General features: G+C 73.4%; 4 protein-coding genes across 8 annotated transcripts; 2 read left to right on the top strand and 2 right to left on the bottom strand.

Moving 5' to 3' along the window:
- Positions 1-613: 613 nt before the first annotated feature.
- PRR15L (proline rich 15 like) lies at positions 614-1,254 on the bottom strand. The gene has a single exon (XM_035569895.1). The coding sequence runs from the start codon at positions 1,252-1,254 to the stop codon at positions 964-966; it is 291 nt and encodes a 96-aa protein (XP_035425788.1). The 3' UTR covers positions 614-963.
- A 1,402-nt stretch (positions 1,255-2,656) lies between these two features.
- CDK5RAP3 (CDK5 regulatory subunit associated protein 3) lies at positions 2,657-6,206 on the top strand. Of its 5 annotated transcripts, none has more exons than XM_035569900.2 (14): positions 2,657-2,727; positions 2,868-2,925; positions 3,073-3,204; positions 3,310-3,410; positions 3,522-3,570; positions 3,711-3,889; positions 4,083-4,219; positions 4,336-4,480; positions 4,785-4,898; positions 5,036-5,108; positions 5,252-5,340; positions 5,425-5,630; positions 5,784-5,955; positions 6,024-6,206. In XM_035569900.2, the coding sequence occupies exons 1-14, from the start codon at positions 2,722-2,724 to the stop codon at positions 6,087-6,089; spliced, it is 1,527 nt and encodes a 508-aa protein (XP_035425793.1). In that variant the 5' UTR covers positions 2,657-2,721; the 3' UTR covers positions 6,090-6,206. The 5 variants fall into 5 exon arrangements, with proteins under 5 accessions (XP_035425793.1, XP_035425792.1, XP_035425791.1 ...); XM_035569899.2 differs by having other exon boundaries at positions 5,033-5,108; XM_035569898.2 differs by having other exon boundaries at positions 5,033-5,108; positions 5,252-5,630.
- A 2,628-nt stretch (positions 6,207-8,834) lies between these two features.
- On the bottom strand, positions 8,835-10,793 carry COPZ2 (COPI coat complex subunit zeta 2). The gene is made up of 8 exons (XM_050715555.1): positions 10,753-10,793; positions 10,264-10,332; positions 10,083-10,164; positions 9,895-9,986; positions 9,781-9,836; positions 9,578-9,655; positions 9,245-9,296; positions 8,835-9,165 (listed from the first exon to the last, which is right to left on the bottom strand). The coding sequence occupies exons 1-8, from the start codon at positions 10,771-10,773 to the stop codon at positions 9,070-9,072; spliced, it is 546 nt and encodes a 181-aa protein (XP_050571512.1). The 5' UTR covers positions 10,774-10,793; the 3' UTR covers positions 8,835-9,069.
- Positions 10,794-13,137: 2,344 nt separating this feature from the next.
- NFE2L1 (NFE2 like bZIP transcription factor 1) lies at positions 13,138-21,282 on the top strand. The gene is given in 27 exon segments (XM_050715554.1): positions 13,138-13,205; positions 13,775-14,286; positions 17,796-18,011; positions 18,625-18,669; positions 18,672-18,716; positions 19,125-19,151; positions 19,154-19,214; positions 19,217-19,305; positions 19,835-19,951; positions 19,953-19,988; positions 19,990-20,106; positions 20,109-20,144; positions 20,146-20,163; positions 20,165-20,203; positions 20,205-20,388; positions 20,391-20,468; positions 20,503-20,663; positions 20,665-20,703; positions 20,706-20,771; positions 20,773-20,859; positions 20,861-20,962; positions 20,965-21,009; positions 21,012-21,074; positions 21,076-21,114; positions 21,116-21,154; positions 21,156-21,224; positions 21,226-21,282. Coding segments are annotated over 26 exon segments (2,385 nt in total). The 5' UTR covers positions 13,138-13,205; positions 13,775-13,776.
- The last annotated feature ends 1,701 nt before the right edge of the window (positions 21,283-22,983 follow it).

Genomic DNA, 22,983 nt, shown 5'->3' with positions numbered 1-22,983 from the left:
GGCAAGCCCCCGGTGCACCCCCGGGCTGGGAGCACCGCTGGCAGCCCCCAGCCACCCCTCCCGGCCCGCAGCGCGGCGGGGCTGCCCGGTCCCGGTCCCGGTCCGTGCGCGGTCAGGTGAGGCTGTGCCTCCGCGGGGCCGGGGACTCCCCAGGGGGAGCGGGCCTGGAGCGGCGCCCAGCGCTTGGCTCGGAGCCCCGGGGCCCGGAACCGCCCGCGCCTCGTGGCACAGCTCCGCCACCGGCCCCGTGCCCTGGGGCAGCCGCACGCGGGCACTGCGCTCCCTTTGTTCCCAGACCTGCTTTATTAACACGGAGCAGCGGCAAGAGCTCACAAAAGGCGCAGCTCCCAGAAAAGGAAAGAAAAAACCAGAGGAGCTGCGAGGGCGGCCTGGCCCCGGGCTGTGCTCGGCTCTCCCCTTCCGGGAGCAAAGAGCAGCTCCCGGGGCGGGCAGGACACCGCTCCCGGTGGGACGCCGCGGGGACACCGCAGCCCCCCGAGGTCGCTGCGGGAGCCGCTCCGCGAGGGTTTGCTCCGTCCTGCGGGCCCGGGGCCGGGTCCTGCCGGATCCAGCGGGGCGAAGATCGGCACAGACGGGCCCGGTGCGCGGGGCTGCCGGAGCACGGGGTGGTGGCAGCCCCTGGGGACGAGCAGGGCTCTGCCCGGTGTCACCTCCGGGGCCGGGAGGGGCCGGGGCCACGGCACCGCGCTCGGGGCAGCGCCGAGGGATGGGGCTCCCGCAGCCAGCACCCGCGGGGGCTGCGCTCAAACAGGATTGCGGCTGCCTGCTTAAATAAAGTCCAACCCGAGTCACTTCTCCTTCCGCGGTGCTGGGGGGGGGTCCGGCCAGCCCCGCAGCGAGCCCCCCCGCTCCATCGTGTCACCGGCACCGAGCCGAGCAGGATGGGAGGCTGCAGGGGGGCGGGGGGGCCGTGACCCGCAGGGACCGTGCCCCCTCCCGGCCTCATTTCTCCTCCCGCTCGGTGCCCGTGCAAAGGCCGGGGTTGTCGGCCAGCGTCGCCCGCACCTTCTTCTTCTCCTTGAAGCGGCCGGAGTTGGAGACCTTCACGTGCTTGCCCTTGCTGCTCTTGTCCACGATCTTCTCCAGGCGGGCGGCGAACTCGGGCGTCCCCTCCTCGCCGCTGCCCTCGGGGCCGTCGCCGGCGTGGACGTCGGGGCTGTCGTACAGCACCTTGGGCATGGACTTGCGCTTCCGCAGGAAGGTCAGCTTCCACCAGCTGTGGCTCTCGGCCATCGCCACGGGGCGCCTGGGGGGGATGCGGGGGTTACGGCCGGGAAGGGGCCGGCACCGCCACGCTGGGGGGGGGCGGCAGTGCCGGGCTCTGCCGTGTCCCCGGGCTGCCCCACGCAGCAGGGCCGGCGGCGGCCCCGGGAGCGAACAGGAACCGGGAAGCAGCCGGGAGCCGGCGGGGGCCAGGGCCTCGCGTCCCCGCTGCCGGGGCCGTGTCCCAGCCCCGGTGCTGCGGGTGGCAGCGGGACGGCCGCGGGGCCCCGGGGGTGGGGACGGTGTCCCGGTGCTGGGGGTCCCCGGGCTCCATCCTGGGCGTGGGGACGAGGCGGCCCCGTGCCCGCCGGTGCCACCGCTGGCCCCGCACGCCGGTCCCCGCCCCACGGCCCCCGCCCGGCTCCGCCAGCCACCGAGCGCTGGCCCCGTGCCCCCGGCGGTGTTTTCAGTGCCGGTGTTCGAGGCCACCGCGTCACCCAGCCCCGGCACCGGGACGTGGCCAAAACCCCCGGTGGTTCGGGGCCTCCCGCCTCGGGGCCGCGTCGTGCCCAGTGGCACCGCCGGTGGCAGGCGCCCACGGCCGGGCTGGCGGCGCCCCGCGCCCCCCCGAGAGCCTCGCTGCTGCCCGTACCTGCGCCTCCCGCCCCGCCGCGGGCCGGGCACACCGGTACACCGGGCACACCGGGCAGGGCCCGCACCTGCCGCTGCCCCGCCGCGAGTCAAGGTGAACCTGCGCCCAAACCCCTCCCGCCCGGGCAGGCGGCGGGGCCGGGCCGCGCTGCGCTGAATATTCATGACGGGGGGCGGCGGCCGGGCCCCGCCGGCGGCAGCCCCGAGCCCCGAGCCCCGAGCCCCGGGGGGGGGTCCCCGGGCGGGTTCCCGGCGGGGTTCGCCCCCCGGTGCCGGCCGTGCCCGGGGCGGGCTGCGGGGGCGCGGTGCCGCCGGGGGCACCGGGCCGGGGCCGGGCAGGGCCCGGAGAGACCCCGCCGGTACCCGCTGTGCTGCGGGGGGGCACCGGGGGTACCGGGCGGGGGGAACGTGCGGCGGGGGCGCTGCCCCGGGGGCGCGGGGCTGGGCCGGGAGGGGCGGGGCCAGGCGGGGCGGGGGCGGGGCCTGGCGGGAGGGGCGGGGTCTGACCGGGAGGGGCGGGGCCATCCCGGTGCCGCCCCCTGCCCGTTCCCTGCCGCCCGCGCGCCACTGCGCATGCGCGCTGCGCTCCGCCCCGAGGGCACCTCCCGGCGGCGCCCCGCTCCCATTGGCCGGGCGCCCCCTCCTCCTCGCCAATCAGAACAGCGGCGCGTGGCGCTCTTTCCCCCCGCCCCCGAGCAGCCTCCTCCCGATTGGCGGCGGGGCGGAGCTCGCCGGGCCGGGCGCGTCGCGATTGGCTGCGCGGCGGGAGCCGAGCGGGGATTGGCTGGGAGGGGGCGGGGCGGACGGGGCGAAGCGGAAGCGGCGGCAGCGGCGGCGGCGGGCGCGATGCAGGTGGGGACGGGGACGGGGCCGGGGACGGGGACGGGGACGGGGACGGGGCAGGGGCAGGGGCAGAGGCAGGGGCAGGGGGCGGGGCCCCGGTGCCCGGTCCCGGTGCCCCCTCCCCCCTCCCCCCCTCGTGCCGCCCGCAGGCCCCGCCGCAGGACTACCGGGACGTGCCCATCGACATCCAGACCAGCAAGCTGCTGGGTACGGCGGGGCCGGGGCCGGGGCCGGGGGCTGGGGCTGGGGCTGGGGCTGGGGCTGGGGCCGGGGCCGGGGCCGGGGCCGTCACGGGGCCGTCACCTCCCCCGGCCCCCCGGTGCCGCCCCGCCGCAGCCCCGCGCTGTCCCGCAGACTGGCTGCTGGACCGGCGGCACTGCGGGCGGCGGTGGCAGGCGCAGGCTCGGGCCGTGCGGCAGAGGATGGAGGCGGCGCTGCGGGACATGCCCGAGCACCCGGAGATCCGGCGGCTGCTGGCGGGCACCGGTGAGCGCACGCATGCACGGCGGGGGCCGGCTCCCCCCCCCCCCCCCCCCCCGGTCCGGGTGCGCGGCCCCGGGGACGGCCCGGTGACGGCGTCGCCCCCGGCAGCCCTGCACTACTTCCACTGCCTGCGCATCGTGGAGATCCTCAGGGGCACCGAGGCCTCCACCAGGAACCTCTTCGGGCGCTACTCGTCCCAGCGCATGAAGGTGAGTGGGCGCCGGCACCGGGACGGGGCCGCAGCAGCCTCGCGCTCACTGCCCCCCCCCCCCGCCCTGCCGCCCCCCGCCCTGCCTCCCCCTCCTCTGCCTCCCCTCCAGGACTGGCAGGAGATCGTGGCGCTGTACGAGAAGGAGAACACCTACCTGGGTAGGGCCGCGGGCAGGGCTGCCATGGGGAGGGGGCACACGGGGGGAGGCTGCCATGGGCCGCCCGCAGCCGAGGACTCCGGGTGCCCGGGGCCGGCAGGGGCCCGCGTGGCAGCTCAGGGCCCCGCCACCGCCCCGCAGCCGAGCTCGCCAGCCTCCTGGTGCGCAGCGTCAGCTACGAGGCCCCCGCGCTGCGCAAGCAGATCAGCCGCTGCCAGCAGGCCCAGCAGGACTTCGCGCGCCGCGAGGAGGAATGTCAGCTGGCGGCCGCTGAGCTGCGCGAGCGCTTCTACGCCTCCTGCAAGCAGTACGGCATCACCGTGAGTCCCCGGCCCTGTGTGGGGACCCCGTGTCCCAGGGGTGTCCCCACAGCACCGTGCTACCCGTGGGGGGAGCTGGGGGTGGAGGGTGACGCCTCTGCTCCTGCCCAGCTCTGGGAGCGGGGGGTGAAGCTGTCCCGGGGTGTTTGTGCACGTGCTTCCCCACCCCAACACATCCCTGCTCCCTCCCCAGGGAGACAACGTGCGCCAGGAGCTGCTGGCCCTGGTGAAGGAGCTGCCCTCGCTGCTCTCCGGGGTCGGGGCAGGAGCCGGCGCGCTCACCGAGGCCATCGAGCTGTACGAGGCCTGCGTGGAGTTCGTGTGCGAGAGGTGGGCGCGGGGGCAGGACACCCGGGGGTGTCTCCCGGTGGGACCCTGCTGGGGCGGGGGACATCGGGGGCTCCCTGCCCTGCACCTGACACCGAAGTCCCCGCGGCGCCCACCAGCTCGGCAGAGCCAGTGCTGCCCCTGCTGCGGCACGTGGGGAGGAGAGGCAACACCACCGTCTACGAGTGGAGGACGGGGCTCGAGCCCGTGCGGGTGGAGCGGCCGGAGGTGCAGGAGGTGCCGGAGCAGCCGAAGGAGGACGCGGTACGAGCCGGCCCTGTGGTGCTGGGGGCTGTGGGTCTGTGCTGCAGCGGGCTGGGGAGGTGAGCGTCTCCCAGCAGAGATCTGCCTCTCCCCAGCGTTCCCGCTGCCTTCCCGCAGCGTCTGATCCTGCTGGGAGGGTGCAGCGGCAGGACCAGGGCTGTCTCAGGAGCAGGGCTGTCTCGGGGCCAGGGGACAGTGGGGGCTGTGGGGCAGCCTCCTCCAGCAGAAACGGGGGAGGCTCCCGGCTGGGAACGGGCAGGACGGCTCGGGGGGGCTCAGGGGGTCGTTGCCCTTCTTGCCACAGATCGACTGGGGAGACTTCACGCTGGAGCCCAGCAGGGCAAGCGACGGCGCCGCTGCCGGCGGGGGAGCGCAGGATGAGATCGACTGGGGCATCACGCTGGAGCCCAGCCCCCAGGTGACATCTGGGCACGAGCTCTGGCCCTGCTGGGGCACCGGGGGGGTTGTGGGTGCCCCCCTCACTGGGTGCCCCCCTCACTGGGTGCCCCCCTCACTGGGTGCCCCCCTCACTGGGTGCCCTCTGTTTTGCAGCAGGACGATGGCATTGACTGGGGTGACGGCGAAAGTGACGGGGCCCGGATCTCGGTGTTGGAGGCTGGCACCGAGGGTGAGCACGGCCACGAGGGGGCGTGGGGGTCCCTGCCCCCCCTGCGTGCAGTGCCCCGGGTGCAGAGCCGAAGGTGGGAGCGGGGCAGGGGGCACAACGGCGCCGTCGGAGCCGCGGACCTCCCTTCTCCGCTCCCCCCCCAGCGCCTGAGGGGGTCGCTCGCGGCTCTGAGGCCCTGACGCTGCTGGAGCACGCCGAGACGCGGAACCAGTTCATCGACGAGCTCATGGAGGTGGGCAGGGCCGGGGCGGCTCGGGCGCCGTCCCCACGCGGGGTGGGGTGCTGGCCGCCCCCCCCAGCGGCGCTGTCCCCGCAGCTGGAGCTGTTCCTGGCGCAGCGCCTGGTGGAGATGGAGGAGGAGGCCGACGTCCTGGCCGCCAGCCAGTTCCAGCTGGCCCCTGCCGCGCTGCAGGGCCAGACCAGCGCCCGCGTGGGCTCCCTGCTGGCCAGCACCCGGGCGCTGCTGGGCCAGCTGGGCGCCCGGCGCATGCAGCACCTCTTCACCATCCTCGCCTCCCCCAGGTCGCCTCAGCGGGGGCACGGGGGGGGCTGGGGGTCGGGGCCGGGGGCAGCGGGGGCACGGGGGGGAGCTGGGGGTCGGGGCCGGGGGCAGCGGGGTGGGGGCGCCCCGGGGGCAGCGGGGGTGACGGAGGGGCTGCCTCTCCCCCCCCGCAGGTACGTGGACCGCGTCAGCGAGCTGCTGCGGCAGAAGCTGAAGCAGGCGGAGCTGCTGCTGGCCAAGAGGGAGGCGCTGAGCCAGAAGCGGCGGGAGGCGCTGGCGGAGCAGGGCGCCCTGGAGCCCAAGCTGGACCGCCTGCTGGAGGGGACCAGGGAGCTCCAGCAGCTGGTGAGGGACGGAGCGGGGCTGCCCCCGGCTGCCCCCCCGCCCCCCCTCACCCGGCCTCTGTCCTGCAGATCGAGGCCGACATCTCCAAGCGCTACGGCGGGCGGCCGGTGAACCTGATGGGCGTCTCGCTGTGAGCGGGCGGGGTCCTGGCCCCCCCCCCCGAGGGGTCCTGGGCCCCCGCTCCCCTTGTCCCTCCCCGGCGGTGCCGTGGCCGCGGGCTGGGCGCTGCTCAATAAAGCTGAGGCCCCGTCCCCGTGTCTGTCTCACTGCGCCCCTGGGGGTCTCGGGCTGGGGGGGGGGGAAGAGGAGCCCCCAGCCCAGGGCCGGCACCAGGCTGACCCCGGAGCCCAGCGCCCGTCCTCGGGGGGCCGCTGCTGATTTAATTTCGATTTTAATCTCGGAGCCGCGGGGGTGATTCAGGGCCCGCTGCCGGTGCCTCCCGTTAACGCCTTCCCGTTGAGCTGCCACCGCTCGGTGTTCCTGCCGCCCGGTGCGGGGGGGCCGCGGGCCGCGAGCGGTGGTTGGAATTCCCGGGGGGGCCGTGGGTGCCCCCGGCCCGCCGGGGCTGCGCGGGGGGGCTCCGGGGGCCGGCCCCGCCGTCTCCGCGGCTCACAAAGCGCTTTTAGCCGCCCTTAGCCGCCGCGGGACCCCGGCCCCTGACCCCCCCCCGCGGCCGGGGCACAGGGCAGCGGCGGGGCCGGGGCCGGCGGCACCGCGGGGCTTTAACGGGGATTAAAGGAGCGGGGGGGGGGGAGGGAGGGACGCGCGGCGGCTCCGGCACACAAAGGCGCGGGGCAGGGCCGGGCCCCCCCCGGGCTCCGCCTCCCCCTCCGCGGCTGCTGCTCCGCGTCCCTGCCGGGGAGGAATTAATCACAATTACGGGGCCGCCCATCTGCCAGGGGCCTGCCCCGAGCTGCCCCCCCCGACCCCCCCGCAGCAGCTCGCTCCATCGCTGCGGGGGCGCGGCGGCACCGCCGGGGCCGCGCCATCTGGGGGGGGTCCGACCCCAGCGCCCCCTCACCCCGCGGGGCCCTCGCCAGTCCCCGCAGCCCCGGGTCCCCCCCGCTCGTCCCCAGCCCCTCTCCCCGCTCCCAGCCCGGTTCTCGGGGGCAGCTTCCCGGCGGTGGGGGCGGCCGAAGGCACGGGGCTGGCGTCTGCCCGAGCTGCGCCCCCCCGCCGGCCCCCCCCGGCCACGTTTCCCCCGTCGGTGCCCTTTAGGGCAGGCGCCGCAGCTGCGCGGGGGCCCCAAATCTCCCCGTTAAAACGACGCCGAGCGGGGCGACAGCTGCCCGCCGCACCGGGGACACGTCTGTCACCCCCCGGGGCGACAGCTTCGCGGGGGGGGGGCACCGAGCCCGCGCCCCCCGCCCCGGGGGCCTCCGGGTGCTCGGGGCATCTCCCGCGGCCGGGGGGGGGGGCAGGAAAATGGCAAAGGCCGTGAGGGACAAAAGCGGGACCGGGGGGGGGGCCTCTGGGGGGGGGCTCGGCCAGCCCCGTGCCCGTGCGGGGGGAACGGGCGGCAAAAATGGGCCCAGGGGGGGCGGCTCTGGGGAGCCCCGGGGCGGGGACGCTGCGGAGCCGCGGCCCCCCCCCCGGGGCCCGGTGTTGTCGCGGTTCGTTTCGTTCCGTTCTGTTCTCGCCCCCTCCCTTTCTCCGCTTTTCCTCCCCCACCCCGCAGACAAAACGCGGCTGCCAGGCTGGGGCCGGGCCATCCATCACCGCCCCCCCGGCCCGGCCCTGCCCGGCCCCTGCCCGGGGGGGGGCCGCGGGGCCCGGGCAGGGGCGGGAGGGGGCAAGGGGGGCCGGGGGGGGGGGGGCAGGGCCGGTGGCTGCGGTTCAGGGCCGAGCAGGTGCGTGGGGGGGGAAGGGAGGAGCCCCTCCCGGGAGGCCCCACGGTGCCCCCCCCCCCCCGTCCCCACTGCGCTTTGTCCTCGTGCCCCCGGCAGCTGCGGGCCGCGGGGCTTCTGCGCCCCCGCCCCCCCCCCAAGCTCGGGGGCCCCCCGGGAGGGGACGCGGGGTCCGAGGCCCCCCCGCCGGCCACCCGGGACCGGGGGGGCTGGGACGTGCGGGGGGCTGGGCGCGGCCACCTGCCGCCCCCCGGAGGGGCAGCGCCGCCAGCTGCTGCCCGGGGCCGCCGCGTCCCGGCCGGGTCGGGGCCATCGATCACGGCGGGCGCGGAGCAGCTGCGCGGGGCCGCGGGGGGGGCGGGGGGGGCGGGGGGGGCGGCCCCGGGGGTCCCGAGGCGGCGGCGCGGCCCAGCCCCCCCGCACTGCCCCGCGCCGCCGGCAGGGGGCGCCGCAGGACCGCGAATGGGCGGCCGGGAAGGGGCGGGGCCGGGCGGGCAGGGGGCGGGGCCGGGCGCCATATAAGGAGCGGGGCCGGGGAGGGGCGGGGCTACGCAAAACCGCGCCGGGGCTCGGCCGGGGGGCGTCGCGCAAGAGGCGGCGGCTGCGGGGCGGGGGGGGGGGAGCCGGGTCCCGGGGGGCTCCCAGCCCCCGGCCCGCCCTGCGTGGGGGGGGGGCCTGGGCCGGTGCCGTGTGACCGTGGCGGACCGGGCTGGGCCCGCCCCGATCATCTGCAGCACCTGCGGGTGCTCGCCCACAGCCACCCACGGGTGGGCGGCAGGGGGGCACCCGGCTGCGGGCACCCCCCGGTGGGGCTCGAGCCCCCCAGGGACCCGCTGGGGTCCTGCGGTGCGGCCCTGCCCCGGGTGGCAGCGGGGAAGCCGCAGGGAGCTGTGTCCGTGCCGCAGGGGGAGGTCGCCTCTGTCCCCAGAGGGGTTGCGCCAGGGCTGAGCCCCCGGCCCGGAACGACGGGGGCAGCCCCGGGCCTGGAGCAGACGGCGGGGAGCGGGGAGAGGGGCGCCGGGAGCCAGGAGCTGGGGGCAGCAGCTTTATTCGGGGCGCACGGAGCCGAGCGGCTGGGGCAGCCCCGGGAGGCCCAGGGGCAGCCCAGAGCCATTTGGGCTCCATGGCGGCCACACGGGAGGGCTGGAGGGCAGCGAATCCTTCAGTTCTCCTTCAGGAGCGCTGAGCGGTTCCCTCGGCGTTCTTAATGCCGGGGGTGGGAGCTGGCGAGGGGCCGCTGACGGGGAGCTGCACCCGCTGGGCGCTTCTACTTGTGGGGGTCAGTGGCTCCCGCGGCCCCCTGCTCACGGCTGCCCACCAGGTAGTCGAAGAGGACGAAGCCGTAGGGCGCGGGCTCGGGGGCCTGCGGAGAGGCTGAAGGTGGGGGGGGGGCGGGGAGGAGACCGGGGGGGGTGGGTGGCAGCATGGGGGCCGGCACTCACCCGTGGGCCCAGGCGCTGCAGCACGCGCTGCGGGTCGCTCTCCAGGATCACCCTGCGGGCAGCGGGTCCGGCACTGTCCCGTGGGGCCTGGGCAGCTCCAGTGCTCCCGGCATGGCTCTGGCCCCAACCCCGGCTGCGCCCCCGTTGCCACTGCCCTGCCTCAGTTTCCCTCCCCATGCCGGGCGTTTTATGGTGCCTGGATGAAGGCCTGGGGACGGCGCTGCTGCAACGTGGCGAGCTGGGCACCCACATCTGCTGGGGCTGCCCCGCGTTTGGTCCTGGGGCTGCCCCACTGCCAGCACCCACGGGGCCCAGGCTGCCCCCCGGCCTCACCCCCTGTCCACGATCTCGTCCACCACCAGGAAGGCCCCGTCCAGGTTCTCCAGCAGCCAGCGCTTCTCCAAGTCCTTCCTGCGGGCGAGCCCCCGGGAGGTGTCCCACGCGTGTCCCCTCGCTGGGTCCCAGCCCACGGCGCCACCCAGGGTGAGCTGCCCCCCCCATTGCCTCGGGGTCCCCTTGGGGTGGGGGGCACTCACCGCAGCACGAGGCCGAGGGCGTCGCAGAGGCAGCCAAGCACGGCCGACAGCATCAGCTGCGGGAGAGTGGCGTCAGCGAGGCCCCGCGGGTCCGGCCCCCCCAGCCCCTCGTACCTCGTTCTCCTGGGGGCCCCCCACCACGTAGAAGAGGAGGTCGCTGCTGCTCCTGTAGACCACGGTGAGTCCCTCCAGGCAGGCGATCTCACCTGCGGGGACGCAGGATGGTGTCCCCTCGGGATGTCCCTGAGCACACCAAACCTTTTGCAGCCCCCCCCCGCCGCAGAGGCTCCCCCCGTGCTCACCGCCTGCCCCGCAGGTCTTGCTGAAGATGCTGCTCTCGAAGGCCGCCTGCTCCTGCGCCGTGGGGAAGCTGCTGTCGTAGTACTGGGAGGCGGGGGGGGGGTCAGCACTGTGGCCAGATCCAGCACCCCGACCCCCCTGGAGCGGGGAAACCACGGCAGCGAGGCCGGGGCCGAGCTTCACCTTGGCCAGGAGCCGCTGCCCGCGGCTGTCGAGGATGAGCAGCGCCTTCACCGTGTACAGCGAGGGCTCCTGGGGGCACAGGGGCTCAGCCCCCCCGGGCCGGCTGCAGCTGGGTCCTGCCTCGCGCTGCCTGGGGACGCCTGTACTCCCCCAGCCCCCCCACCCCACTGTGGTCCCCCCCCTCTGTTTTCTGGGGACCCTCCCTCACACCCCTGCCCCGTACCCCATCCACTCCCCCCCATTTCTCCCCATTTCCCCACCTCTCCCCCCACTCCCCCCCCATTTCACCCCCAACTCCCAAGTTTCTCCATTTCCCACCGTTTCTGGGGTTCCCCCATTTCCCCCACCCTCCCCCTCCTGTCCCCCCCCCATTTATCTCCCCTTCCCCCCCATTCCCCCCTCCCTTTCCCACCCGTTTCTCCCTGTCCTGCGGTGGCCACAGGAAGTTCCCGGCTGCCCCCGTCCCCGCTGCCCCCGTCCCGGCCGTACTGGCAGCCCCGTGGGCTCCATGGCTCCGCCGCCCCGGGCAGCCCCCCCGTGCCCCCCCCGGCGCTGACGTTGCTGCACCCAGCCCAGCCCGGCCCCCCCCAGGCCCTGCCCCTGGTCCCAGTGCCACCGGCCTTGTCCCGGCAGCAGCTGGTGTTCCCCTGAAAGCCCCCCCCGGCCGCCTGCAGCAGCGGAGGGGTGGGTACAGGGCCCCCCAGGCTGGGTTCCTGCACCCCAAGGTGCTGCAGTGCCTGGCTGCTATGGGGGGGCTGCTCCCCAAGGGCTGCCCCCACGAACACAGGCACTTCGACAGAGCAGTGACTGGGGGGTTGCGATGGGGTGAGGTGCAGACCCAGTGGGGCAAGGAGTCCCGTCCCCCCCCCCCCCCCCCCCCGGTCACCCCGGGGGTGCCAGGTTTGGGCTCCACCAGTGGGTGCCCCCAGTGCAGGCTGCGGGTGCTGCCGGGGGGGGGGGGGGGGTCGGCACCACGCCGGGTCCCGCCCTGCCCCGGGCTCCCGTGCCCTGCCGGTGACTCACCGGCTGCGCCCCAGCCGCCTCGGTTTGCTTCCACCGCCGGGGCCGGGGTGCTGGGGCTGGAGAGGCTGGAAACGGGGCCGGTAATGGGGCCCGGCCCTGCCGCTCGCAGCCCCAGCGCTGGGGAGCTCCTGCGAGGCCCCAGCCCGAGCTGAGAGCCCCCTGCCCTCCCCGGGCGCGTTTCTGTGGGGCGCGGGGGGGCCGCGCCTGGCAGCGCTGTGCGTGCCCCAGGAGCTCGGGGCAGCCCCCGCCGCGCCGTGCCGCAGGGCCGCTGCCGTCCCCGAGCGGCCCCGGGTCCGGTTTTCACGCAGCTCCGCACCGATTCTGCTGCTACGAGGCCCTGAAGCCGGCGGAGGGCTGGGACCGGCCGGCTGCCAGGCTCCGCATGGCCCCGGGGGGCTAAAAATAACGCGGCCAGGGGCAGCCGGCTCGGGTTGCTGCTGGCAGCGCCCCTCAGCCCCGTCCCCGTCCCCTCGGGTGCCTGGGGAGGCGCCAGGAGGGCTCCAGGAGGGCTCCAGGAGGAGGGTTCCGGGCCGTGCCCACGCCCCACGCCCGCAGGGCGCGGTGGGGACAGGCGGGAGCTGTGTTGTGCTCGCCAGCCCCGTCACAAGGCGCTGGTGGCCTCAGGGACGCCCGGGCTCGGTGACACCCCCGGCTCGCCCCCCCCCCGCTCGTGCTGCGCGGAGCGGGAGCCGCTCTCGCAACGGAGCCGTGCCCGCCCCGCCGGCCGCCGTTGCCTCACGAACTCGTCGGTTGCGGCGGGCCGGGGCCGGGGCCGCGCCCCGCCTCTCGGGGGCGTTCGGAGGTTGTTTTGCAGCGAGCAGCGCGATGGGGGGGGGCCGGGGCACAGCGAGCGGCCCCGACCTGCTCGGCCCGGGTGCTGCCGGCCCCCTCCCCGCGCTGCCCCGTCCCTGCCCCCCGGGGTGGGGGAGCTCCGGGCCGCTGCCGGGGCGGCCCCGGTCCGGGGGGGCTGTGCCGCCGGTCCCCACCCCCCGGCTGCGCTCGGAGCTCGGTCCCCGCACCCAAACCAAGCCCTGACGAAGGGCGCCGGGGGAGGCGCCAGGGGCCACTTCGCGTCGCCCGGCCCGGGGAGCTCAGCACCGCGCGGCGCTCGGCCACGGAGCGGCCTTGTTGGGCCCTGCCTGGGCGCAGCGCCGGGGCCGAGCTCCCGGGGCCGATCGAGCACCGGCTGCAGCCGTCGCCGCCCGGGGGGAGCAGCGCTGGGCCGGGCGTCGGGGCCCGCGCTCGCTGTCCGCCTTTCTCGGACCAACTCCTTATGGGCTCTGCCGTCCGGCCGGGCCGGGCGCTGCCGAGCGGGGGCCGCGGGGTGGGGGGGTGCGGGGGGTGGCGCTGCCCGGGCCCGGGCCCGGCCCCGGCTCCCCGCAGGCCTCGGCCCTGAGGGCCCGGGGCGCTCGGCGCCATGGCAACGGCTGCGGGGCGGCGGGGCGGTGCCCGCGCCGCGGGGATTGGTGCTCGCGGCTGTCACTCAAGCTGCCGGGCCGGCGGCTGGCTGCCGAGCGCCGTGTGACTGCCGGCTGCCTCTGTCGCTCGGCCGAAGCCTCGCGTCCCGTTGGGCGGACGCTACGTCGATCATGACGCGAGGGGCGGGCCTCGCGGGGTCGCTTTTCCTCGCCGATTGGTCCAGCGCGCGGCCGTCGGGCGAAGCACCGGGGCCACCGTCGCAGTCCGCGCGCCGATTGGCCGCCCCGCCTGCCCATCATGGCGGCGGCGGGGGCGGGAGCGACGCCTCGCCGCCACCGCCCATTGGGCCGCCGCCCGGTCCCGCCTCCCCGCGGCGGCTGCCGATTGGCGGAGGGGCCGCGCGAGGCGGGAGGGGGAGGCGGGGGCCAGGGCGGGGAGCGCGAGCGGGGCCGGCGGCGGCGGCGGGGCTGGGAGCGAGCGGCGGCGGCGGCGGCGAGCGGGTAGCGGGGGGGGCGGGGGCCGGGGGGCGCGGGGCGGCGGGGCCGGGGGGCGCGGGGCGCCTTGACGGGGCCGGGCGGGGCCCGCGGGGCCGGGGCCCGGGGGGGGCCGCGGGGCGGGGCGGGGCGGGGAGGGGCCGCGGGGGCCTCGTGCTCCCGGTGCCTCGCGGCGGGGGGGAAGCCCCGGGAAGCCCTCGCCGCGCGCCGCCGGTGGGGTCCCGGCTGCGGGAGCAGGCCCCGGGCCCGACCCCGTCCCCTCGGGCCGCGGCGGGGGGCGAGGGGCGGCCGGGCCCGGGTCGGGCGCGGGGGCCGGGCCCGGGCCCGGGGGCACCCCCCGGGGCACCCCCCCCGGGCACCCCCCCCGGCCCCCTCCGGTTCCGGTGCCCGGCGGGGCCCGCAGGAGCCGTCCCGGCGCTGAGCTCCGGGCGCCCAAGCCCGGCCCCGCGGCCCGGCCGCTGGGGTGGTGACAGGCGGGGCCGGGGCAGCGCGGGCGGCCCGGGGGCGCGGGGCCCGGCGGGGCTCTGCGCCGCGCCGCGCCGGTGGAGTTGTAACCCCCCCCGCTCCCCCCCCAGAAATGCTTTCTCTGAAGAAATACTTCACTGAAGGCCTCATCCAGTTCACCATCCTGCTCAGCCTGATCGGTGTCCGCGTGGACGTGGACACCTACCTGACCTCGCAGCTGCCCCCCCTGCGGGAGATCATCCTCGGGCAGAGCTCGGCCTACACCCAGACCCAGTTCCACAACCTGCGCAACACCTTGGACGGCTATGGCATCCACCCCAAGAGCGTAGACCTGGACTATTACTTCACGGCTCGCCGCCTGCTCAACCAGGTCAGGGCCCTGGACAGGTTTCAGGTGCCCAGCACCGAGGTGAGCGCCTGGCTGGTGCACAGGGACCCCGAGGGCTCCGTGTCCGGCACCCAGCCCAGCGCCGGCATCGCCCTCGAGAACGGCGGCGGCCTGCAGGATGGGAGCGGCCCCGACAGCGGCGTGAGGGAGAGCGGGGCCGAGCAGGGCTTCGGGGAGGAGCTGGAGGACCTGGGAGCGGTGGCTCCCCCGGTGAACGGGGACCTGACCAAAGAGGTAGGCAGCTCCTTGTGCGCGTGGTGGGGGAGAGGGGGAGCTCCTGGAGAGCTCGGGCCGGGCCGGCTCTCGCGGCTTCGACGGCCGCCGGAGCGAGCGGCGCTTTGCGTGCGGCGTGTGCTTAGCGCGTGGGAACGGCAGGCTCCTGCCTGGGAGCTGTGGGGCCGAGGTGCGGCACGGTTGGAGGCTCCGGGTGTGCGCGCGGGGTCGTTTTTCCTTTTTGGTGGCTTTGTTCTTGGTCTGAAAGCGGTACTGGAAGGGGAGAACGGGCCGGGGCCAGCGCTTCAACGTGTGCACGTAGTTTTGTGTTGTGAAACCGATAAAATAACGCTGGGAAATAAACACAGGCGTTGGGTAACAGCCCCAGCCCAGGTGTCGAGGGGTGGTTGGGTTACTCGGCTCTGGAGTTCGTCCAGTTGAGATGTTTATGGCTTGGTTTTCATCACAGAGGGGTGGGGAGAGGTGAACTGGAAAGCGGTTTATTTTTCTGTCTGGGCATAACCTTTCAGATGCTGTGACGCAATCGAGCCCTGGTCCCTGGTAGCTGCTCCTCTCTTTCCTTTTTGGCAGTGGTTTCTTTGTCACGGCACGTTCAGCCTCGACGTCTCCCTGGCCGCGCCGTGCGGACGTTAGTGCTGAGTTGCAGCGTCGGGCGCTTCCAGCGCTGCTGTTGTCTCCTAAATCGGTCGGGTCTGAGCTCAGGCGAGCTGCCGAGGAGTTGGGGCATGGAGAGGGCAGGAGCCACCCCGCCGCCGCCGTCCCTGTCCCCAGCAGGGGCGCCGGGGGGCTTTGCAGGCGGCTCTCGGGGATGCTGTGAGCGCTCATCACGTGGCTTCGGCTCAGCGGGAGGCCGGAGATGGTGTAAAGAGAGCGGTGTGAGCACGCACGCGGCAGGGACCGTGGTGGCCGTTGTTTCGGGTGGCGCTGCCGCAGGACGAGCGGCCGGTGCCGTGGCCGTGGGCAGCTGCGGGACCGAGCCCAAACCCCTCCGGGCCTCGCGCCCGCTTTGTGGAGGGGTCCCGGGAGGTGCCGCCGCCTCGGAGCACAGCACAGGCGTCCCCATGGCCCCGGGGTCTGCCCCGGTAGCCGAGAGGCAGGTCCCTGTTTGGGAAGCGAGGGAGACTTTGGAGTGCCCGGTGCAAGGTCACATGCGGCCTGCGGAACAGTTCCTCCTCCTCCTCCTCCTCCTCCTCCTCCTCCTCCTCCTCCCCCCCCGGCTCCTGGCTGCAGACCTGGAGCCTGGGCGCGTGCCGTGGGCTGTGTCCGCCCAGCAGAGCCTCGGACGAACCGGGCTCAGATTTTGTAGAGGGCACCTGCAGGCGGGGGGGGGGGGGGGGTCGACAGCGCTGCTGGTTTCTGGGGCCTTAGAGCGCCGCCGGGCTGGGAGCAGCAGCACGCGGGGCCCAGCGCCCTGCTGGGGGCTCGGGGCTGGGGGCGATCCCCGGGGGGGAAGCCCTGGGCAGCCCGGGCGGGCAGAGCACGGCTGTCCGTGCGTCTGTCCGGCCGTCTGCCCGGCCGCTCCCCGGGGCAGGGCGGGAGAGCTGTGCCTGTGCCGGCCCGGCCAGCCGCGGGGGCTCTGCCACCCTGCTCGGCCCCCTCGGCCCCCTCGGCCCCCCTCCTCCTTCCTCGCAGCCTCTTGCCCCGGGCTCGGGGGCCAGGGGAGGCTCCGGCGGCACCGGGGCCGGGAAGTCCTGCCCGGCTGCCCCGCCTCGGCACGGGCACGGCGCCGCCTTCCCCCGGGGCCAGCAGCAGCCGGGGCCTGGGCCTGGGCCTGGGCCTGCCGCGGGGACGCTCCGGAGCCCGCGGTCCCGGTGCCCCCCCCCCCCGGTGCTCCCCCCCCGTGCCGCTGTAACCCCCCCGCCCCCGCCGGGCCGTGCCGGCAGCAGCGCCCGGTGCCCCGCGGGGCTGGGGCCCGGCCCCGTTCCGTGGCCCGGTGGAGCCGGGCGGGCGCTGGGGCGGCGCGGGGCGGGCGGGGCTGGCTCCGGCCGGCGGCGGCTGGGGCCCGGTCCCGCGGGGCTGCCCCGGGCGCTCTGCGGGGACAAAGCCCCGGCCCCGGCCCCGGCCGTTCCCTTCCCCCTGCGGCGCGGCGGGGCCGGGCGGGAGGCGCCGCTGCCGGTTCCGGGGAGCCGGGCCCCGAGCGCTTCCGCGGGGACGCAACCGGGGGCACCGCGGGGCGGGGCCGCCGCCGCCAACCGGTCCCGGGGCCGCCCCGCAGCCCTCCCCCGGCCCGGGGCCGCGGCCCAAGGTCACCGCGCCCGGCGTGGGGGGGCGGCCGGGCCGGGGGGGGCGCGGCGGGGCCGCTCGGGCCGCGGCCCGGTGCTGCGGCGGCGCCCGCGGGGCGGGGAGGGCCGGGGGGGGGGGGGGCGGCCCCGGCCGTGCCGCAGCCGGGGGAGGCGGCGGGGGGGGTGGGGGGGGGGCGGGGGCGGCTCCCCGCGGTCACCGGAGGGGCGGGGCCCGGGGCCCGGCGCGGCCCCGCTGCGCCACGGGGGGGGCGGGGCGGGGCGTGCCGGGGGCGGGGCTCCGCGCCGCGCGGCCGCCGATTGGGCGGGGCGGCGGCCCCCGGCGGCGGCGATTGGCGGCGGGCGCGGGGCGGGGCGGGGCCCCCGGCGGGGCGCGGGGGGTGGGCGGGGCCCGGCGGCGCCGCATCCCGGCGGGGCGGGGCGGGGCCCGGCGGCGCCGCAGCCAAGGTAACGGCGGGGGAGGGGCGGGCGGGGCGCGCCGCAGCCCGGCCCGGGCGGGCGGCGGGGGCCGAGCGGGGCCGCGGGGCGGGGCGGGGGCGGCGGGGCCGGGGGCACCTGTGGCCGGCGGGGCGGGGCGGGGCGGGGCGGGCGGGGAGCGGCTCCCGCCGCCGGCCGGGGATGCGAGCGCGGCGCCGCGCCCCGGGCAGCCCGGCCCGCCGCCCCCCCCCGGGACCATGAGCGGAGCGCGCCGCGGCCCGGGCGGCAGCTGGGGCCATGAGAAAGGTACCGGGGGCCGCCGGGGGGCGCGGCCGGTACCGGGGAGGGGGCGGCCGGGCGCGGCCCCCGGTGCGCGGCCGGGGCCGGGTGGGAGCGGGGCCGCCCGGCGCGGTCGGGTTGCATCAGGTGGCGGCGACTGCGGGGATGGTGGCGGCGGCGCTGCCCTCCCCTTATGCAAATGGCCGGGATCGCACCACGGGGCTGATGCAAGGCGGCCGCGCCGCCACCGCCGCCACATTGGCCCGGCCGCCTCCTCGCCCTGCGCCGCCGCCGCACCGGGCCGCCCCCGCCATGGGGAGCGCGCCCGCCCGGCCCCGCCGCAGCGGCAGAGGCAGGGGCCGGGGCCGGGGCCGGGGCCGGGGCCGGGGCAGAGCCGCCCCCGGGAGGCCGCGCCCCGGGCTGCGATGGGCAGCGGGCGCCGCGCCCCGCCGCAGGAATGGTGCGAACGGGAGCGGGGCCGGGAACGGGCTGGGGCCGGGAGCTGCCGGCCGGGCGCGGGGGGCCCTGCCCCGGCCCCTGCCCCTGCCGAAGGAAACCTTGTCTGCCTTTCAGGACATCGATTTGATTGACATCCTGTGGAGACAGGATATCGATCTCGGCGCTGGGCGAGAGATTTTTGACTACAGCCACCGCCAGAAGGAGAGCGAAGTGGACAAAGACCTGAGCGATGGGAGGGAGCGCGGGGACGGCTGGCGGAGCGCAGGGAGCGAGGGCCTGGACAGAAACCTGCTAGTGGATGGCGAGACCGGGGAGAGCTTCCCTGCGCAGGTAACGCCCGCGTCCGTCTGCTGGCGTCCGTGTCCGTGGCGATGCAGCGCCCGGGTCCGCGGCCCGCTGCCGGCGCGGCGGCATTGAGCGTGACTTTGTGCGGGGCTCTGCAGGGCGAGGGCTGCCCGGGGCAGACAGGAGGACCTGAAGGTGGGAGGAGCAGGCTGCCTGCCGGGCCGGGGAAGCTGCGGCGAGGCGGGGCAGGGGTAAACAGCCGTGTGCGCTTGCCGGCGTCCCGCGGGACAATAATAGGACGGAGGGCTGCTGGCTCGCGCCGTGCCCTCTGGGGCTGTCTGGTGAGGGCCAGTGGCGTGGTGCAGCGTAGGCAGGCGCAGTTCCCTTCCAGCCTGAAACTGAGCCCTCCTGGCGCTGGCAGGGGGTGAGGCTCGCTGGGAGCGCGTTCCCCCTTCCCTCCCCTGGTTGCCGCTGAGGGGCAGCGCTGACCACTCCTCCGGAGCAGGAGGATGGAGTCTGCCAAGCACCTGGGTGGGGCCTCCCCCCCCCGCTCTTTTTGGATGCGCCTGCAATAAAGCTGTGCTGTAGTCTGAGCTTTGTTTTTCGCCACCACCTCCCCTAATCCTGGGGCTACGATCGCTTGTGTTTTTTGCATCAGGTGCCTGGCGCAGAGGATCAGACAGCTCTGTCCCTGGAGGAGTGCCCTTAGGGCTGCTGGAGGCCACCTTCCCTTTCGGGGAGAAACCGGAGGTGAGCCTGGTGGTGGCTGCAGAGGGGGCGATGGCTGGCAGCCTGCGGGAGACGGCGCGCTTCGTTAGCTCGCCTGGGATTTCAGCGACCTCTCGTACCCCAACCCAGACCGCCAGAACGGGCAGTAAAATCTGGGTTAGGCTGTGTAAGGAGGCTCCAGGCATCACGCCCGCAAAAGTAGCGGTGGGGGGTGGTCACCAATTAATTAAAGACTTCTGGCTTTGCTTCTAATTAGTTCATAGCGAAAACTGCGGAGGAATAAACTGCAACCCCAGGTTCGCTTTGAACAAAGGGAGAAGCAGTTGCCGGCGTGGAGGTGGAAGTGCACGCCCCGGGGATGGCTGCCTTCCTGGCCCGCCGCTGCTCAGCCGGGGACGCCGATACCGTGACTCTGCCTCACGTGGTTAGTTTCCAGCTGCAGATGTCTCCACCCTGAGAGCGAAGCTGTGTCGCCCCTCGAGAGCCGGAGCCCGCGGGCCATCCAGAGCAGCCTGCTGTCCGGGTCCTCTCCTCCCCAGAGACCGAGTCTCCCCCCATCGACCCTGGAGCCAGCAGTTGGCAGGACCTCATGTCTATCATGGAGATGCAGGTCAGCTCTCGCCGCGGCTTGTGACGTCGGGATCAGCGTCCACCGGAGGAAGTGGCTGATGCCAGCAGGGGGTGGGAACCTGAGGGGGCCCCTGGTCCGTGGGGAAAGGTGTTCGCCCTTCCAGGCACGTGTTAATGCTTTTAGCTGAATTTAAAGTAGGTTCAGCGGCTGTTCCTGAGCCACCTCAATTCCCGAGAACGCCCCCCCCCAGTTTGGGTTAGTAGTAACAGCTGCTTTTGGTTGTCTGTCTCCGGTCCCCCCCCCCGCCCGCCCCCCCCCCTCCTCCTGCAGTGACACTGTGTGCCCGCGTGGGTGTGTTGCCCCTGGCAGCGTCGTAAACCTCCTGCAGCTGGCAGATGATGCTGGGGTCACTGGAGACATAGCTCCTTCCCTGGGATCTAGAAGCATTGTCCTCTCTTCCTTGGTGTGCGCGCCGGTGGTGAAGGGCACTGGAAAAGGCAGGGCTTGAGCGAGGTTTATTCACCGAATGTTTCCCGTCTCTTTCAGCTATGGATCGTGAACAAAACACGCTATGGAAAAGTGAACCACGCCCTGAAAAACCTGTACAACGGCAACACAAAATGCAGCGGGTGACCTGCTGGCTTCCTAAACTACAGCCTCCGCTCCAAACACTCCCATCAATCAGCAATGTCAGCCTGCATCAGGCCTCTCTGGGCCAGCCTGCCTTCCCAGGACCTTCTCCCCTTCAGCTCTGAAATCGAAAGCCCCTCCCATGGCTGGCAGCTCAGCCCCGCGCTCCAGCTGGCGACCGGACACTCCACCGGCCTCAACAGCCACCTTCAGCTCCCACCAACTTGAGCGGCATCTTCTTCCCCCCGCCAGCTGAACAGCACAGTCAAACGAGACGGCTGGCCCCGAGCTGCCCGACCCGCTGGAGCTGGCCCTGGCTGGACGAAGCCATGCTCGATGAGATCAGCTTGATGGACTTGGACTATTGAGGAAGGTATTTCAACCCGGTGTGACAGGCCTCGCAGCTGCCTCAGAAGAAGAGTTTGATTCCTGACTCAGGTCTTTCCTCTGGATTCTGGCCACATGTCCTGCTTTCTCTTAGCAGCTCAGAAGCCCCTCCTCCTCTTCCCCCCTCCCCTCCTCCTCCTCCTCCTCTTCTTCCTTCCTCTTCCTCCCCCTCCTTTCCTCCTCTTTTTCCCCCCCCCCCCCCCCCTGCCCTCCCCCCCCCAGACTCTGAAAACGTGGACTTTGAGGAAACGGAAGGGGCAGTTGGGTACCAGCCTGAGTACAGCAAGTTCTGTCGCATGAGCTATCACGGACCCGTCGCGCAGCTCCACTACTTGCCTTTAGCTTACCCGCATGGAGCACGTTGCCACAACCACACCTACAAACATGGCACCGGGGACGCTGGATCCCGAGGAGCCCAAAACTGCCCAGCGCAGGAAAGAAGAGGCAGCAAGGAGAAACCGTCAGAGTTCCTGGAATGCAAGCAGATGAGGCAGGGACGAGCATCGTCGAGCCAGAGCCATGAAAAATCCTTTCACAACGACAAGAATCATCAACCTCGCCCCTGTGGAGGAGTTCAAACGAGCTGCTCTCCAAGTACCAGCTCAGCGGGAAGGCGCAGCTGAGCCTCATCACGAGACATCAGGATCGCGAGGCAAGGAACAAGATGGCTGCCCAGAACCTTGCCGCAAGAGGAAGCTGGACACCATCCTGAACCTGGAACGGGAGCGTGGAGGGGACTTGGCAGAGGGACAAGTCCAAAACTGCTCAGGGAGAAGGTGGAGTTCATCAAGTACCATCCGCCAGATGAAGCAAAAGGTGCAGAACCTCTACACAGGAAGTGTTCGGCCGCCTGCGGGACGAGAACGGCCAACCCTTACTCTCCCAACCAGTACGCCCTGCAGTACGCCAGCGACGGCAGCGTTATTTTGATACCTCGCACCTTTGGCCGACCAGCAGGCCAGGCGGCAGGAGAGGAAACAGAAGGACCGGAGGAAGTGAGGGGGGGGCACGTGGGAGGAGCGGGAGACTTCGCTCAAGGTAGAACTGGAGAAGGGGCTGAGCCTGGAAGTTGCTTAGAGGAACTTTCATGCCTTCTTATCCAATATATCTTCTCAAACATGACTGCTGCCGGTCAGTGTACAGGAGGGACTGCGGGCGGCTGCACGCTGCGTTTGAGGGGCTCCTCTGCGGGGAGGGACGGGGAGGAGCGGGACAGTGCACTGGCGATGCCCAGCACCTTCCACAGCCTGGAAATCCTTTGAGCGCAGGAAACAAGCTGGCATCACTGGTGGGGGGATCAGAAGCAGAGGCGGAAAAAACTACTGTTAGGTGGCACTGGCTTTAAGTAAGAAAAAGAGATTTAAGCAAATGAAACTTAAGCTATAGGAGAGACATTTTTCACTGAACTTCCAAAGTTCTGTGATTTCAGGTAGTTGGGTTTTTCTTTTTGTTTTCTTTTCCTGAAACCAGTTTTGACATCGGTGTGTGTGATTCGACACTGACTTAATTCCTCCAGATTAGCCAACATCCCTTCCTAGATCAAGGACCAGTGCACACATGGAAACACACAAGTGGTGCGAACTTCCATTAACCCTTTCCAGTCTGAGGGAGCTCAGGCAGGGCTTGCGGGAGAGCCCTTACCGTATGCGTGGGGGAGCTGTGACGCCTTGGGGGCACACGAGCTGGGGTGGTGTGAGGATCTCTTGGGGGCGGCAGGGAGGGGGACTGGGAAGGGTTAAGCAGAAACCAGTGCGCTGCGCATCCCCACCACACTCACAGAGCATGTCACTGCCGCGCGCCAGCCACCGTGCTGGGGCCGCTGGGATGCGGTTAGATGAGGAGGCACGCAGTAAGCCTGCATGCAGATGCTGTCTTCTCCCCACTGACTGGCCGAGGAACCGCTTTGGGGGGACGTGGGGAGGGTGGGGGCAAGCCAGGGCCCGCAGGCGCGGGGCGGGTGTGCGGCAGCGTGGGGCGGGGTACAGCCCGAGGGGAGTGGCGGCGACTCCGCTACCCCCCAGGCCGTGGGGGGCTTGTCACTTATAGAACTAGACATCATGTTAGGATTCCTGTTTTTCTTAACCGCCCGCTTTGTGTATTTTGTAGGGCTTTCCGCCCTGTTTTCCCTATAGGTTCTAGAGTGCTTGTGTTGAGTAAAAGGAGAAGCCCAAACGTTCAAAGCTGCTAAATGTTCTCTTTGCCATAAAAGACTCAGTGTAACCGTGTGTGAATTCCATTATAGGATTCTCTTCTGTCCTAGGTGTTGGTATGACTTCCTTTGTTTTTAAGGAGGGGGGTGGGGGTAGTGCCTTGATCATGTTATGGTCTCCGCCACGGAGACGATCACTAGAAGCTGTATTTTACAATATAGCACAGCTTGGGAGTGTACCGACTTTACCAGCAACTGAAAAGCTTATAAAATGGCTTTCGGAGCCAGTCCTGTGCATGTGATACGGGGTTGAGGGCGCGTAGCACTAGCGCTGAGGGGAGAGCTGGCGCGCGGAGACGCGTGGTGGTAACAGAGGAAGTGAAACCTGGTAATGCCAGAGGAAGCAAGCTGCTGCCGGGGGGGGGCTGGAGAAGCCGGGGCAGCGCCCAGGGCTGCTGAGAAGGAAGACGTCTGGCAGTGGGCACACGTTTTCCAGGCTGTGGGGAAAAGGAGCTGCATCTCGGAGTGCGGCATGGGGGGGGGGGGTGCCG

Source organism: Cygnus atratus, chromosome 25 (genome assembly GCF_013377495.2).
Source record: "Cygnus atratus isolate AKBS03 ecotype Queensland, Australia chromosome 25, CAtr_DNAZoo_HiC_assembly, whole genome shotgun sequence".
NCBI classification, from domain to species: Eukaryota; Metazoa; Chordata; class Aves; order Anseriformes; family Anatidae; genus Cygnus; species Cygnus atratus.
The sequence above is the reverse complement of the archived record's forward strand: the minus strand, read 5'-3'. Positions and strand labels throughout refer to the sequence as shown.